The sequence below is a fragment of the Haliotis asinina genome, chromosome 5 (genome assembly GCF_037392515.1).
Source record: "Haliotis asinina isolate JCU_RB_2024 chromosome 5, JCU_Hal_asi_v2, whole genome shotgun sequence".
In the NCBI taxonomy this organism is placed as follows: domain Eukaryota; kingdom Metazoa; phylum Mollusca; class Gastropoda; order Lepetellida; family Haliotidae; genus Haliotis; species Haliotis asinina.
This window is the reverse complement of record NC_090284.1, coordinates 21,044,054-21,061,875: the sequence shown is the minus strand read 5'-3', so window position 1 is coordinate 21,061,875 and position 17,822 is coordinate 21,044,054. Positions and strand designations below refer to the sequence as shown.

At 37.0% G+C, this 17,822-nt stretch overlaps 1 protein-coding gene across 1 annotated transcript in view; it reads right to left on the bottom strand.

The window, feature by feature from the left end:
- LOC137283420 (sodium-independent sulfate anion transporter-like) overlaps nucleotides 1-17,822 on the bottom strand; it is a 47,716-nt gene that overhangs the window by 4,431 nt on the left and 25,463 nt on the right. The window contains exons 6-20 of the mRNA XM_067814894.1: nucleotides 12,305-12,384; nucleotides 9,877-9,931; nucleotides 9,579-9,672; nucleotides 8,497-8,675; nucleotides 6,866-6,938; nucleotides 6,587-6,637; nucleotides 6,155-6,215; nucleotides 5,346-5,401; nucleotides 4,525-4,665; nucleotides 4,089-4,147; nucleotides 3,470-3,541; nucleotides 2,325-2,427; nucleotides 975-1,042; nucleotides 781-846; nucleotides 443-536 (exon numbers count right to left, since the gene is read on the bottom strand). Coding sequence (XP_067670995.1) covers nucleotides 443-536; nucleotides 781-846; nucleotides 975-1,042; nucleotides 2,325-2,427; nucleotides 3,470-3,541; nucleotides 4,089-4,147; nucleotides 4,525-4,665; nucleotides 5,346-5,401; nucleotides 6,155-6,215; nucleotides 6,587-6,637; nucleotides 6,866-6,938; nucleotides 8,497-8,675; nucleotides 9,579-9,672; nucleotides 9,877-9,931; nucleotides 12,305-12,384 — 1,252 coding nt within the window. The remainder of the gene's footprint in view (nucleotides 1-442; nucleotides 537-780; nucleotides 847-974; nucleotides 1,043-2,324; nucleotides 2,428-3,469; nucleotides 3,542-4,088; nucleotides 4,148-4,524; nucleotides 4,666-5,345; nucleotides 5,402-6,154; nucleotides 6,216-6,586; nucleotides 6,638-6,865; nucleotides 6,939-8,496; nucleotides 8,676-9,578; nucleotides 9,673-9,876; nucleotides 9,932-12,304; nucleotides 12,385-17,822) is intronic.

Below are 17,822 nucleotides of genomic sequence, written 5' to 3'. Positions count from 1 at the left end.
TACATCTTTGTAACTTTTAACATCAAAATCACCATCCTATTATGTCATGTTCAAGGCTTTAACACCAATCCCAGAGCCATTTCTCACACATCTCATATTACAGACAATTGACAGTTACGTTGTCAACCACAGGAACTTTAACTGTCGACCACAGCTTTCCAAGTAACTACTCCCTCAGATGAGGAAGGAGCGAGTCTGGTTTTACGCTGCTTTTAGAAACATTCCTGCAATATCAAGGCAGGGGACACCAGAGATGGGCTTCACAAATTGTGCTCACGAGAGGCGTTAAAAGCGAATGTTTTAACCACTAGTCTACCCTCTGAAGCAGAAATAACAATGATGTCAAGACACAAAGAACTAAGATTATCCTCTCATAGAGATCTCTTAGTCCACTGTTTCATGTTCCTCCAGACAGACAGGAAGGTGGAGGGGGAGATCATACCCTGCACATGCAACTCCTCACACGCCTCCTCCACAGAGCTGGAGATCACAAGTCCGGGAAGCTCGGCCTTCTGGAGACTGTACATGACTGTAGGCTGCAACATCACCAAACACAAGCCAAGGGTCAAGGAGGGTCTTTGGTCGTGGGGAACTATTATGATGAACTATTTATTTCTGGATTTGTAAGTGACTTTAAGGAATGTTTCAATATTTCAAACCTTTAGATAGTGTCAGTCACTCTGATTTGATTTGTATTGCAGTTATATCTCTTATATGTGCTTGGATCTGATGGTTATAATTCCAACATCTGCCCCGATTTCAGTGCCATGGAATACTTACTGACACATGCACCAGGATGACACCCAGTCCTCTCCTCTTCATCTCAGCCAAAAGCTGCATCAGACCCTGCAAAGATCACCCAGAGTGGTTCTGATGAAACAACAGAAAATCTTTCTGCCATCAAAAGTTTGATGAAGTCTTGCACCAAATGTCTGTGTCATCTTTATTGGATTTTATATCAGATGTCTACTCACCATGACAGTACTGTAGTCAATTCCACTGATATGCTGGAAGTCTAGGATCACAGACCTCTCACGGCCACCTGAAATTGTTACATTGAGTGTCAAGTTTGATGTTGAGACAACACATTCAGTTTTTATCATGTGAGGCTGACACCAACAGATAAAGGCTTAGACTGTTAGTCTGTGGTCATGTCAACAGATATACACTTAGACTGTTTGTCTGTGATTCAGGTCAACAGATACAGACTTAGACTGTCTGTGGTTCATGTCAACAGGTTTAGACTTAGACTGTTAGTCTGTGGTTCATGTCAACAGGTATAGACTTAGACTGTTAGTCTGGGGTCATGTCAACAGATATAGGTTTAGTCTGTTAGTCTGTGCTCATGGCAACAGATACAGACTTAGACTGTTAGTCTGTGGTTCATGTCAACAGATATAGACTTAGACTGTTAGTCTGTGGTCATGTCAACAGATACAGACTTAGTCTCTTTGTCTGTGGTTCACGTCAACAGATAGAGACTTAGACTGTCTGTGGTTCATGTCAACAGGTTTAGACTTAGACTGTTAGTCTGGAGTCATGTCAACAGATATACACTTAGACTGTTAGTCTGGAGTCATGTCAACAGATATAGGTTTAGTCTGTTTGTCTGGGCTCATGTCAACAGATATAGGTTCAGACTGTTAGTCTGTGCTCATGGCAACAGATACAGACTTAGACTGTTTGTCTGTGGTTCATGCCAACAGATATAGGTTTAGTCCATTAGTCTGGAGTCATGTCAACAGATACAGACTTAGTCTTTTAGTCTGGGGTCATGTCAACAGATACAGACTTAGACTGTCTGTCTGTGGTTCATGTCAACAGATATAGGCTTAGACTTAGTCTTGGGTTCCCGTCAACAGTCATAGGCTTAGTCTGTAGGTCTGGGGTTCACATCAACAAATGTAGGATCATACTGTCAGTCACAGACAGTATTTGCCCATAATTTTGAAAAGCTGCAGGGCCTAAGGATTCAGGACCTTAAAAACTTGTGGGTCCTGATCAGAATCTGTATTTTAGCTACATATATGTAATTCCTAGCAAAAAGAATGTCAAAGAGTTAATCTAAATCTAATGACTGACTAGTCTTTATTTATAACTAGAAATTACTGAATGATATTTTCTGAAAAACAATACTGATACATTTAGTTATTGGGGATGAAAATTCTGCAAAAAACAAAAGATGGGGGTCTGAGTGTTATTTAGTTGGCTTCGGGCCTAAGGACCTATGCTAATTTCAAACAATGATCACAGGTGCACAGGTATATTTTCTCTCAGCCTATGAAAACCTATAGTTAGTCTTGTACCATGTTGTGACTACTGACCACTGGTGGCCTTCTCCAGGACTGTCTCATGGAAGTACTCAGCACCCGGAAACAGCAGCCCCTGGTCAGGTCGGACTACCAGAATCCCTGGACGTGAGAGGGACTGGAGATACAGATGAGACAGAATTTCATGTACATTTTGAAACACAGATCATATACAGGCACAGATGAAGTTACTTAAACTACTACACACTTAAACACATATCACCTGCCTCACAACTTGACTGTATCTGAGGTGTATTCAAAGTACATTCGAGCTCTATTCCAACTTCAATTGAAATATGCCTATACATTTGAAGAATAACCTACCTGACGTCCATCAGCAATCAAGATATCTTCTGACTCATTCGAGGCATACTTGAGATATTTTGACAGGATTCAGAGTAGAGTAGCATGTCTTTTCTATTCTCCCTCAAATATGCTTCAAATACTTAGGAATGCAAACTTAGGATGCAGTTTGAATGCAGTATGAATATTTCGAATGCAGGCTGAATACACTTCAAATTCCATTTGATATTTTTTTCACTTCAAATGAGTCTCAAGAGTTTTGAACATGTTCTTGTTTCAGGCATGTTACAAGAATTGGTTGGGATACATTCAGAATGCAGTAAGATGTTATAGAATTTGGTTCAATTTCCAGGTATCTCCAGGGATTTTCATTCCGACAGCAATCTGCATCAAGTGTGACAGGCGTATTACCCCAACATATACTGCACCATCCCCAACCTGTCCACATGTTCCATGCTTGCCATAAAAGGCGACTATGCGGGATTGGGTGGTCAGGCTCACTGACTTGATTGACACATGTCATCGGTTCCCAATTACGCAGATCAATGCTCATGCTGTTGATCACTGCACTGTCTGGTCCATACTTGATTATTTACAGACTGCTGCCATATGGCTGGAATATTGCTGATTGCAGTGTAAAACTAAACTCACTCACTCATCCACACATTCATTCCAGTCCATGTCTTACCCTATCAGACACCTCCATCCAAACACACATCCCCTCACCCCCAAAACACACACACACACACGTGCACACACAAACACGCACACAAACACACATGCATAGAGACTTTATACAGCCTCTCCCACACACATTTACTTCCCCTCCCCTCCCCTCCACCCACCCCCTACCATACCTTGAGGTTGGGTCTGGCTGTTGGATACAGGAGCATCAGGATTGAGATGCCGATGCCGACCAGAATGCCATACTGGAAGTAAACAACAACAGGTGATGACAAAATCATTTTACGTCAAAGAATAGTCATGATACGATATATAGCGTTATATTCCCTAAATACATATTTTACACCAAACAATAATCAGGATGCGATATATATATATCAGTTTACATTCCCTAGATACATGTTTCTTATGTTGTTTCTAGGACTATCTCTCAGCCTAATATGACACATTTAAGTGGTGGAGAGTTTTGTAATGCCCTAAATGGTCGACAAATCATTACACCGATACTGACATGGGGCATGACTTCACAATTATTTCATGATGTTTTTGTGGTTGCTTGTTCCAGATCAGAATAAAGCTGGTGGTTTAGCTCTAAGGCACTAAGATACCATACCAGTTTAACGTTTAACATGTAAGACTGAACAACTCCAAAATAACCACTTGTTTTTTACCCTGATTCCCAGGCAGGGAAACAACAAGCACCATATATGTACATCTCTTGATTTGAGGAGACAAGGGTATTATTAGATACTGGTGTTGTAAGCTGTGTATTGCCCTGCAGTCACAACTCACCTCAATCCCTATGGCCAAAGATGCAATGAAGGTGATGGTGTAAGGCACAAGGTCCCACTCTGGAATATAGTCTAAATATGTATATGATGAAAATTATATACAAGGCATCTACAAGGTGACACATTTTGTGTGTATGTGAGTTATACTGACATGTTATTGTAGATGTGAGTCATGGTGACAAGTTAGTCTAGATGTGATTTATGGTGACAAATCAGTGTGGATGTGAGTCATGACAACAAGTTAGTGTAGATGAGTCATGGTTACAAGTTAGTGTATGTGTGAGTCATGGTAAGCTAAATGTATACATCATGGTGGAAATGTGACACATGGTGACAATTGGTAGGTCACGTTGAAACATGGGTATTAATCTCGAATTAATAAGGAAAAACACAGGTGTAAAACGGAGTCACAATAACTGAATGTAAATGCAACTCACTGTTGGCTCTCCAGAGAATGAGGACTATCTTGTAGTCCACCATCTGAAGTACAGCGGAGATGATGACAGCGGCGAGAGCGGCATTGGGGATGTAGTAGAAGAGGGGGGTCAGAAGGTCCAGCGCCAACAGTATGAGAGCACCTGCATTGACCACACCCACCTGATTACACCCCCTATGCAGGTGACAAACCATATCTACACAATAATTTAGGATTATATTCTGGCCAGGCAATGATGTACAACACTGTTGATACGAGTTGAACCATACACTACTGATCTCCAATGCCTCTACAATCATAATACCATCAATGGATTATTTTAGTAAACATAAACAACAGCTGTGATATGAAAAAAGTATCTAAGGCCAGCGCAATTTTCTGTATTGTTTTACAGATTTTTGTCCTCTGAAAACCTAAAGGCAGGCAGGGAAAAAAAATAAAAATAAAATTTCCAATCAAAGTAATATTCCTTTTAATACTCAAAGTATTTTGCTTTTGGCAATTTATGAAGTGAATATGGGTAGGAAAACAACCTAAAAGGCATTTTCTTGTGAGTTTACATGTTTAACCAATAAAAACATCTGGATAATATCGTTTGAGCGGGGAAAATTAATTACTTTTTTTCTTATTCTTTAAAATATACGGAAGGCGGATCCGTAAAACAAGAAATATAACTGGTCTGGCCTAAATGAAGTTGAGAAAAAGTCAGAACAAGAAACTGTCAGAAAACCGTGTCTTGTGTGACAGCATGCTCTCCATCAGCATTTATACTTTGTCACAGATGTCTCTCTCTCAACTTGTTGCCTTTTGAATTGATTTTACCTGTGAATATGCCATTAGCTGGGGTTCTAACACCGCTCTGCGAGTTGACAGCAGTTCTGTAAAGAAACTCACATTTCACTACATCTTCAAACATGACATTCTGTGTTCTAGGAAACAATGAATTCGGAATCAGATTGTTAGCAACTTGTCAGGAGGCACATAAGAACTAATGAGAGAACAAAGTGACAGTGGAATAGCGCAGTGTTTAAGATGTTTGCTCATCACACCTAGGGCCCAGATACAATGTGTGAAACCCAATACTAGAGTACCCTGTCGTGATATTGCTAAACATCGCATATAAGTAAACTCACTAACCTACTCAATCACTCACTCACTCATCCACCCACTCACTCACCCACTCACCTACTCACTCAACCACCCACTCACCTACTCATCTACTCACTCACTCACCTACTCATTCACTCACCCACCAACTCACCTACTCACTAACCCACCAACTCATCCACTCATCCACTCACTCACCTACTCACTCACTCACCTACTCACCCACTCATCCACTAACTCACCTACTCACTCACTCACCTACTCACCCACTCATCCACTTACTCACCTACTCACTCACTCACTAACCCACCCACTCGCTTGCTCATCTACTCACTCACCCACCCATCTACCCAATCACTCACTCACCTACTCATGCACCCACTTGCTCACCCATCCACTCACTGGAACACTCACTCACTCACTCACTCACTCACTCAAAGACACATGAAGCCACAAAGAATGATGACCAGCTGACCATAGTGACGGTCAACTCGATCGTCTAGCTGGACAAACGACTATCTCACCTGGAGAAGCTGCCTGTCACAGGATAAGATGACACAAATGAGCTGATGATATTTGCCACCCCTGGAAGAAATAGACAAACATGAAAGTGGGTATGTCAGGCACTAGTTTATGTACATGCTTTCTGTTGATATCAGAAGCAGGTTCATGGTTGTAGGTAAGGTCACCGGCACAACACCATCATTACAACAAGAATAGCGCAGGCCAGATTAATTTTATTTCTTGTTTTACAGATTTTTGTCCTCAGAAAACCTTAAGGCAGGAGGGAAAACAAGAAAAAATACCAGTCAAAGAAATATTCCTTTCAATACTAAAAATATTTACCTTTGGCAATTTATGATGTGTGAAAAAATTAGACAAAAAAAAATATTGTTGAAGTAGGTTTACATTTTTGGCCAGCAAAAAGTATTATTTTGATTACAGTGATGTCTTACCAATAGCAACAAGTTCCTGGCTGGGGTCAATGCGATAGTTATTCTGTCGGGCTGAAATCAAAAGTCAACAAAATTACATGAAGTAGCCTGCATGACTATATGACCAATCACAGTTGTATTAGTGCTTCTGGGAATTTAGATAGAATAAACCGATCTTGCATTAAATTAAAGGTTTGCGGGGTGATTATTGGGACTAAAATCTGATTTTTTTTCTATGAGAGTTTTACACCCTTTGCAAATTCTATATTACTGTTAGTCAGTTAATTAAAAAATTCTTACCAAAAGCCTTCCCAATGGCGATTGTCTCCACTAAACCAATTAAAGGGACAATGCCAAACCCAGCACCTATAGTCTGTGGATAGTGAAACAACAGATACTTACTGTATGGCATTATTAATTACAAAAAGATTCTTTTGAATTCAATATTCATTATAATTTTCCTTGATAACATGCAGTTGTAAGAATATTTCTCAAAAGCTAACATGGTTCAGTCTGACTGTTTCAGAAGCTGCAATTCAACAGCAGAGTTGCATCCCTTAGATACAACAGAAACTGCGGGTTTGAACTCCAATTTTTCCCTGATTGTGCCTAGGTTTGTCATATCTGTGGTTGCAGGTTTCACAAACATGGTAATTAACTGAGAACTACATGACTTTGTGTATGCCCCACAAATCAAGAAGGATGCCATGGTATAGCTTAGACAGCATTCAAAAATATGCTAAATTTAACTTACTTGCTTGTCATAAGATAAACATATGTATTAGGAACACGTAAAATAACTATAGAATATCAAACCAAATAAGGAAAATCTCTGTAAGTGAATAAGTAAACTAAAGCTATAACGAACTCAAACCACCAATCACAATGCATTATCGTCATAGTTTAGTTTACACATATCGATTAAAATATACAGCAAATGATCAGAAACAATAACAAGTTTGTTATGTCTATAATTTCATTTAAAACATGCCCAATACAAACATAGTCTACTGCATATATTTCTAGAATGTCCCCTGAGTTTTGCTAACATATGATATATTTTGGATTTCACTTTCTTAGCAAAGTATAGATTCGTCCGACTTTCAGTCCAGATTTATAAACAGAGTAGTTTACACTAGAAAACAGTGAGTGCAAATGTAGATAACTGATACAAATAATTCCTCTTTCTGTCAGTCAGAACCAGAAAACCTCCAACAAGTATTCATAAACTGTAACCTTGTACAGGAATTTTGGAGAAAGGTTGAAAACCTTATTAATCGTACACAATGTAATGGTCCCATTTCTGATAAAGACAGGAATTCTATTTTGCAACAGTACAGTTAGTCTACTGGTAACACACATCATCCTGTTGGCCAAAAAATATCTTCATGTTCCAAGTATTAAACAGAATGAACTGTCCACTGATTGTTTTGTTAATATCCTCAAGGATGTGTACAAAGTAGAAAGAATTATTGCATGTAAAAACAATGTCTTGCCTAAATTTCATTCAAAATGGAAACCCATATGCACAACATATTATAATGTGAACATACACTTGCCATGTCCATTCTATGAGCGCTTCTATTTATATGCTGTACACCTTTCTAAGCAAAAATGTAATTTTCTGTACACCTACTGTAGTGAAATGAATAAAATGAATTTGAAAAAAAAAAGTACAGACTCTAGTACTTATCTAGTACTTTTTGTCCCATCCGGGATTAGAACGTACATCCTCAGAGTCAGGCGCTTGTACTTTACTAAGAGAGTGTAATCCCAAATACAGCATGTGTTACCATTGACCACACTCTCTTACATTGCATTGTGTTCTCAAGATCGTTGCTAATCCTGATCTTACATAGCAAATAGTACCTTTTCATCATTCTCAAAATATAACATTGGAAACATAACAAAGTTGGCTCCAATAAACTCACACTAAAGATGTCACTAGCTGTGTATGTATGAGTGCCATTACTGACAGAGAAGGATGGGGGTTTAAAGGGCGGTAACCCTTCCTTTAGATGGCCTGTGATCGTCAGTTTTCCAGTGATGTTTTGACTGAGAAGAGATGCTGCAATGCCTGCTGCAGATATCACTATAATGGCATTGGCTCCTGGAAACACAAAAACAATAAAAACATTGATATTTATAGGCCATTCAGAGGATTATCATGTTATATCTGATTATTATAGCATTAACATGATACACTTTATTTGAGGATATGATGCCTTGAAAATGAATTTGATGCTAGAAAATGAACGATTTTTCAAACAACAATGGTGTGACGTCATGTCAAGGGGAGGTAACTCTATCAGCTAGGAGGGAAGCATACCAGTAGGGATAGCAATGAAAATTTGAAATATTTTCATTTCATTTTCTCTCTGTGGTAACCACAGAAGTAAGGCAACCATAATCCAGATGGAATGTTTTGGCTATAATTTCCTATGGTTATCAATTTACCGGTTCAAATATCTGATTCATAGCAGGCCTATTGGCATATCACAAATCTACATAAGATAATCTAACACAATACAACATGACAGGATGATGCAACAAGAGACAACACCCTTATACTGATGGTCAAATTTTGCAACCTTTTACAATATTTTTTTAAGTTTAGAAATAACTTCAATTTGGTGTAGTGTTTCTGGAGTAAATTCAGCATATAGCAAATACAATAGAAAACGTTTGACAGCAAAAATCTTTTCTATCTGGTCAAATCTACTGATCACATTTGACATTAATCGACTACAGGCAATTCAACATTATTTATTTCAAATTCATTTACATTAACTTTTCATTCCCAATATCATGAAACAAATATTTTGATATAAATTATTTCAAATATTTCTGAGAAACTATCCAGAGTTACAAGATAAACAAACCTACAATACAAAAGCTAAAAATCAGGAAGTATTCACAGCAAACAACGCCCCCTTGGTTGTCACCTTAGTTTTAAATGGAATGAAGTTGGCAGAGAGGAAAAAGCCATGTAATTTATTGCTGACAAACTCACCTGTTCCGACAAGCCATATAAACTTCCTGGCCACTCTCTGCACCCTAGGAATATTTTCCTCTCCCTCGTCTCCCCATTTCAGTGTCCGTAATTTCTGAAAAGACAAAAATAAAAACAATCCAAGGAACACAACAAAACCACAAAATATAAACAAACAAAAATGTTTATAATATGTCAATCAGGAAAGACTGTTAATCAGTTACACAAAGTCAAGGAAACTTATGCACTTCCTTTTTCAAAATTTTTTATTGATGTGAGAAATCAATAGTTATTCTTGAAATACACATTTTCTACTTACTTTTAAAAAGAATAATAGTATCAGACAACAAAATCCAAGTAACAGGTCCCAAACACTGAAAGGTAAGGAAGAAAACATCTTGATAAGTTTGGATGTGAAATACTGAGTGAGTTCCAATATGTATAAAAGTTTTTTTAAGATGAAGACAGCAGAGATTGTTCAAATGCTCCTCCCACACTCCGACGGGTAGTGTTCATCATTAGCCATTGACCTCTTCAACGCAGCCCAGGTAGAGGATGGGACTTCTCCCAGCTAGAGCTGCCTTGTCAAACTTTTCCAAAAATATTCAGATTTCTACATTACCCAGAGTGTCAGAGGGTCTGTCAGAACCTGAGAACTCTCCGGATCTGCACCAAGAGATCAGGAGGTACCAAACCAAGGGCACCAAGAACAAAGTAGAGTCAGACAAAAAAAGTACTTCGGATGCAAGCTCGACATTTTGTATGCAAAGCCTGCATATTTCCCATGTTTTTCCTGCATCTTGTCAAGCATTCAGCTCTGACATCCAGATTTTAATAATTTTACATTAGTGTTCTGCCTGAAAAGTTTATTTGTTTCGAGTTTGTTATTAACCAGCATCCCTAAATACATAAAGGTCTGGCCTTCAACAAGATGGTCGATAACTCCTCTCACAAGTAAGTTGAACAATCCCACCTTGCCACTTTCAAGATGAAGAATGTTGCATTTGTCGAGCCTGATGTGCATGACAGTACCATTAGAAAAATACCCAATCAGGAGACTGTTTTGACTGCAGATATTTTCATTATGAACATTTTAATGACCTTACCCAAACAGGGTCACCATATTTCTGTTAAAACAGGGTTAAGTAGATTTAGTCTAAGTTAACCACTGTTTAAGAAGCATAGTTTAGGGCAATAACCCATATTAAACACATAAAAATGCACCATTAGATATAAAACAAAATGGCTGTCAGAAAGCGGAAATACACATCAGCCATTTAAGTTATTAAGTGTTTAACAACAATATCATGTATTATTGATTCTAAAGAGGTTACATCAGAAACCAAAGGGGCTTTTTTTCTGATGCATATCAGAATACACATATACTATCAGGTTGTATTAATTTTATTCATATATATTCATGTATTCAGGAATGAAGGAATTAAGTTAATTAATAAATTAATAAACTAAACAGTGAGGCCAAAATACAACGTAAATCACCTGACATGTCCTTACATTGGTCAGCTAAGATTAACAAGGGTAATGTGGATCAACACATGTTCACCTACGGCTTCCACTGCAGAAATCAAAGTCATGATGTTGGCCAACTTTGAAGGCCATGATTGTTCACTGCGGGAAGAAAATCTGCTTTAGGCCAGATCAAATATATTTCTTGTTTTGTGGATTTTTGTCCTCAGAAATCCTAAGGGCAGGAGGGCAAAATATCGCCAAAGCAATATTCTTTCTAATTACTAAAAGTTTATTTAACTTTTGGCAATTTATGAAGTGAACATGGGGCGAAAAAGATTGTCTTGTAAGTTTACATACTGGGTCAATAATAACATTAGGATTTTACCTTTTGAGCAGGGAAAGTTTTCATTTTTTTAGATCAGTAAAACAAAAAATATAATTGGTCTGACGTCAGCTAAAAACAATCTATGAGTGAGAGCACGAGTGAGTAGTAAACCATGTGCTATGCTATTACTATTATTATTTAATAATTTTGTCACCAATGTTATTTATTGCTCTGACAAAAACTGTGAAATGGAAGTAAACAAGGTATCAAATTTTTCATTTTGTCTTGTTTTTCTCTTTGTTGTCTCGGCAGTTTTCGTCCTATATGATGGCTAGCAGTATGTAACCAAGTCTGCACAAAACAAATTAGTAATTGATGTCATGAGCATAAATCTACCTAGTTAGGTTACGATGACATGCATCAACTAAGCCTGACGACCCGATCCCCTTATATACCCCTTACGTGGCTGGGTGTCTAAAGACCTATTCTAACTAATTGTCTTGAAAGTTGAATTGGGTTTTATGTCACACAGGCATTATTCCAGCCATACAGTGACGACATCAAGTCTGTACAAAGTCCAGATGACTTGTATTTTGAAAACATATGTATTCAATACATTATTATTTAAAAACAGAAAATGTTGTAGCACCAAATTTAAAAGCAGGCAATTTGTTATTCACATTAAATAGTTACAATTTATGATACAGGGCCCCGTTTCACAAAACTCTCGTAAGCCTAAGATCTCGTAACTTTTCTCGTAGCATTCGTACCTCCTATACTGTAACATAGGAAGTAGGAATGCTACGAGAAAAGTTACGAGACCTTAGGCTTACGAGAGTTTTGTGAAAGGGGCCCCAGGTCAACTTCCCTCATGTAATTTACAATGATATGCTGGTCTCACAGGAAATTAGATCCATCAGATTTCTCATCATAAAAGACAGGTCACACTTACTTTGTTTGTCCTATATTTCTAAATGTTTCATACACCATAGGACCAAAGGATCTGGGTATATTATGTAGACCGAGAAGACTCTGAAATGTCGAAACATTTGATAAGTAACAGAAGGACAAAATAAATACATAACACAACAATGTACTTCATTGTCTTGTCATTTGTTTGGTATGACAGTTTCAAAGACTATCAAACATGCCCCTGGTATTTGTCAAAATGCAACATTAGGCCAGACCACATTTATTTCTTGTTTTACAGATTTCTGTCCCCTGAAAACCCAAAGGCAGGTGGGAAAAATAATAAAAATAAATTTTCCAATCAAAGTAATATTCCTTCTAAATACTCAAAGTATTTTACTTTTAGCAATTTATGAAGTGATAGGTCAAAACACAACCTAAAAAGTATTTTCCTGTGAGTTTAAATTTTTAGCCAATAAAACCATTAGGATTTTATTTTTTTGAGTGGGGAAAATTAATTTTTATATTCTGTCTTATTCTTGAAATAGTATGGCAGGCGGATCTGTACAACAAGAATTAAAATTGGTCTGGCCTTATATTTGTTTTCTAAGTTAGACATTAATCTATCAACTCAAAAAATTCCAGTGTTAAAACTATTTAAAACATGAAAAGCAGTGTGATATATTCTAGCTCTTGTTTTATGGATTTTTGTCCTCAGAAAATCTAACAGCAGGAGGGGGAAAAATGAAAGCAAAAGCATCTATCAATGTAATATTTTTTCTACGTACTGAAAGCATGCCACTTTTGGAAATTAATGAAGTGTAAATGGGGCAAAAAATAATCTAAAAAAATATTTCTTGTAAGCATGTATTTTTGGCCAAATAAAAACATTAGAATTTTACTTTTCAAGTGGAGAAAATTTAATTGGTTTCTTTTTCTTATTCTTCGAAAATTTCGACCAGAGAATCCTTAAAACAAGACATGATCTGATCTGGCCTAAGTGAAAAAAATGTTTAGGCCTGGAAGCATTGAAAACGTTATAAATACACATTACTACAGCTATTATTATAACAGAAATATTTATTCAACTAAAATGCCTGTTCAAAATACATACTGTAAACTTCAAAGCACAACAAATTATTAGGGACCCAAAAATCCAATTGGTATTTTAAAGCCACCCTATCAATCTGACATAAAAAACAAGAGTCATCAGAAGATCACATATCCCGCAGCCCCCACATATTTGAAAGGACAAATCATCTGAGACTTTCTTGATGTTTTCTTAGAGTAAGTCTGAATCGTTTCCATGGAAGTAATGAAAAATACAAATGCCATATATCTGTAAATAGCAAAAGGCACCACTACAGGTTCTGAATGATATATCTACCAAGTTTTGCAGAAAAACATTGAATGGTTTTTGAGTTCTGCTCCGGAAACGAAGCCCATCCCTTCATTATGAGACTAAGTCTGAAACGTTTCCATGGAAACTGGGAAAATTATAAATCACAAAATCGGTAAATAGCAAAAGGCACCACTTTGGGTGCCATCCCACCATTAGACTAACACCAAAATGTTCCATGGAAAAAAAATAAATAAAAATGCCCAAACTCTGGAAATAGCAAAAGGCACATCTATAGGTTGAGATTATTATATTTATCAAGTTTGGTCTGAAAATATTGCACGTTTTCTGAGTTATGCTCCGGAAGCAAAATTATTATCGACAGATGGACAGAGGATGGGCGGACAGGCGGACGGACGGACAGACAAGGAGTCAACTATATCCCCGCATTACATGCCAGGGTATAAAAAATCACAACATCTTTGCATTTTCATGAATCATAAATACTGTAAATATTGCTAAGGGAGATAACCGAGTTATTCTTTCGGCATACCACCAGGAAGAGCTATTACTTAATTTATTTAGAATATCTTTTTATTCTCATTCATTTCAGTGGAACCCAGCTACAATCCAGAGGGAATGTTAATGATATAATTATAAATACTGTAAGGAATTTCATGCATGTACAGAATGATTTCACAAATAAGTGAGCCCTATGCTCTCACTACTGAAGTGATGCATCATTCTAACATACACAATATTGTGGTCATCTCAGGTTCAATGCACACACAGGAATGTGTCAAATATATCAGTATTATATTACAAAGTTCTCAGTAACATGTGTATCAGTGATCTAATCTAGGATCTCTTCCTCCACACCATGTACTATGTCAAGTGTAGGTCAATGTTTGTTTACACAAATTATGCAGTATACAGTTACATACTGCTCATCAGTGTCATAAACATGTCATGAAGAATACAGCTCACATGAAGTCCAAAAAGTGGAACTTGCGTTGGCTGAGTGGGTTAATGCCTGATTTTGTGTGCTGGCGAATAAGTTCCTAACTCTGAAGGTGTGAGTTCAAATTTTGGGTGGACTCAACCTATCAATAGTACCAGATTTCGTTCTCTAAATGAAAAACAGGTTCTAGAGAAGCATGTGCACATGTGCAGACAAAGTTATTAATTAATTAATGTCTGCAGTGCCGTCTCCATCCTTTCTCACACAAGTGCCGACAAAATCATTAATTCATTAATCTGTGCTGCGTCTTTTCCATCCGTTCCTGCACTACTGCCATCAATTTTATTCATTAATCTGTGCTGTGTCTTCTCCTTTCCTTCATCCTTTCTCGCACGCCTCACTGTCTTCGCAGTCCTAACTCAAAACTAACGGTGAACTGAGTCAAAATTTTAATCATTGTTTGTAAATCAACTTTTTTCAATTTTCAGGACAAAAACTCAGAAAAAAAACACCAAGATGGTCTGATGTTTTGATTATGATCACAATTTCATTGAATATTATATGTTTACTGGTTTTTGAGTTAGATTGCAATTCATCTGCTTTGGAGACAAACAGACTTTAGCTTCTGGTACTTGACATGAAATCAGTCAGAGGAAATTCTAAATAGGTTGTATTCTAGATGGGTTAGGTCAACAGTCAATGTTGTAAAATTCAAAGTGTTACATGTGTTATAATGGGGATTACACTTTCTTAGTGAAGAGCAGATTCTGGTACTTTTGTTGGGTTCAGTCCATCCAAGATACAATACATATCCTTGTAATATAGGGGTGATATGATTAAAATGCCTTTACACAAATACAGTGCATTTATTTCTAGGGGTGGGTATTGCAGAGAAGTTTCATTTTATATATACTGCAATATATATTGCAGTATGCATTGCTATGGATTGCAAAAAGTTTTTTCTAACAAAAAATGCTTATAATCGAGTTAATGCTTGATTTATAGAGCAAAATCACAACAAAATCACTATGTTTGATTAAGCTATAACAAAAACATTTAATCATCACAAATAAAAATGTAAATATCATTTGGAACAAATAAAACAAGGAAAAGAACTAAAAAAATGTGTTACAAAGTTTTCCAAATGCATGCCAAAATACCAGTCAGCGTATTTATTTCCAAACTTCATTTTCTCTGTGTATTTTGGGTTGTTTTCTTTTTTCAGGTGAATCAAAACACTCAGTTCAAAGATTGAATACTGAGGGAGAGAAGAACATAAACTGGAGGAAACTGTGCAGAATTAGACCTTCAGAGTGTCATGTTACATGATTTACTTTGTTTCGCAAAAGGGAACACTTTTAAATATGAAGGAGTTGTCTCCCCTGGCACGAGCTTGGAGCTAAGGAAAAACATGGCTGTGTAGCCTGGTTATGAAGATTAATAAAAAAACATGTGTTGGACCCTCAGCTTATCACTTCATCACAAGGACAAAGCATGACACAGAGCTAATCAGGAAATACCAGAGATTTGACATTAACTGAATCTTGAACAGTTTCTGTTTCCAAGTCATGTTTAAAACATCAATTAATCTGCAATGCAATGAATCATATGTATTGCAAGACAGAATTTGTAAGTCAATGTATAGTATCATGAGCCTTATGTCGTGGTACATTTATTACTGGATTGTCATATCATTACAAATGAAACATTTTGGTTTGCATTGACAGACATTCTTTGATGAAAAAAACGAAAATACCATGCCCATCCTGTCACCAATTTCTTTGTTATCAGTGAATTATACACAGGTATGCTGACATCATCAAATAATGTGACCTAATACCTGACCTTGAGTTATCTCCCCTCTAGTGTGACCTTGGGTTATCTCCCCTCCAACCTGACCTTGGATTATGTCCCCACCAAACCAGGGATTCATTTAGCCCTGCGTCATGCAAATATTTTAATTACCTTTAAAAGGCATCTTAGAAATAAAAACCCATGATACATGTAAACCTGAGACTGCTTTTAGTTCCTAAAGCAAAACAAGGTACACTGACTCACTTTGATCAAATTTTACTCTGTGTTTCAAGCTGTCATGAGTCATTTTGACTCGGTCATGAAGAACAAAATGAATCACTGCCAACCTGACCTTGAGTTTTATCCACTACAACCATCATTCCACACTATATGGACTGGAGTCAGTAGATCAAGATAAAGTGTTGATAACATGCTTTATCAACTACTGATATCAACTACTGATATCAATACCATCCCTTTATACACTGTGTATAAGGACGGACTCGAGTTTCTTCTGATGCTAATACAGAAAGTATTGAGCAAACCATACCTCTCGGCTGAAACATCACATATTTGTGTACAACCTGGTTGTTTTACTTGTAATAAGAATTATCACCTTTTAATCAAGGATGAACAAATTATCACTTGCTAATCACAAATAATTTCATATATTGCCAAGTATATATTCCTAGATATAGCATTAAACAGATACCCTCGACATACCAGCTCTTGACACGCGTATATAGTGCAAAAGCAATCCAAGTCCAGGGCCTAGATTTTCAAAGCTCTCTTAGCGCTAAGACAGTCGTAAGTTAATGTTAATGAATGGCACTTACAACTATCTTAGTGCTAAGAGAGCTTCGAAAATGTAGGCCCAGACCTCAAAGTAATATGTTCACCTGTTCAACAGTTAGTTCACATTGTCATCTGTAATAAATTCAGATGTTGCCAGATAACAAATTTCAAAACTATTGTGTTGTAGCTGAATCATAACAATAAATATTAGCATATATAAGTTGACAGACAGCTGCAGCTTGTCCTGCTATGATGGAACTCATACAAGCATACTCACTGTTATGATCTGGTTATGCTTAATGATTCTATGAAAGTAGGGAATCGAATTTTTTACTGGGAATGTTGATATGTGTCAACCGTTCCATTTCACTTCAGAACAACACAGCAAAGCCTTTTTCCATCACTGCACAGCCAAACACAATAATACAACCCTGTGTCATGTGCAGAAAGGATGACAACAGAGACTTTGAAAGTAATAAAGGGGATAGTTGATGAAATTCTGAGGCAAGGGATGCAAATAAAGACAAGGAGAAACCATCCCGCAGATGAAATTTAAAAAGTCAAAGAAACTGTCTGCTCTATAAAATACATTTAAACAAAAAGTTGCCAACAAAGCAAAGAACTAGCAGGAACTCAATTAAATGACTTTAAAGGATAATTTCAAATACTTTG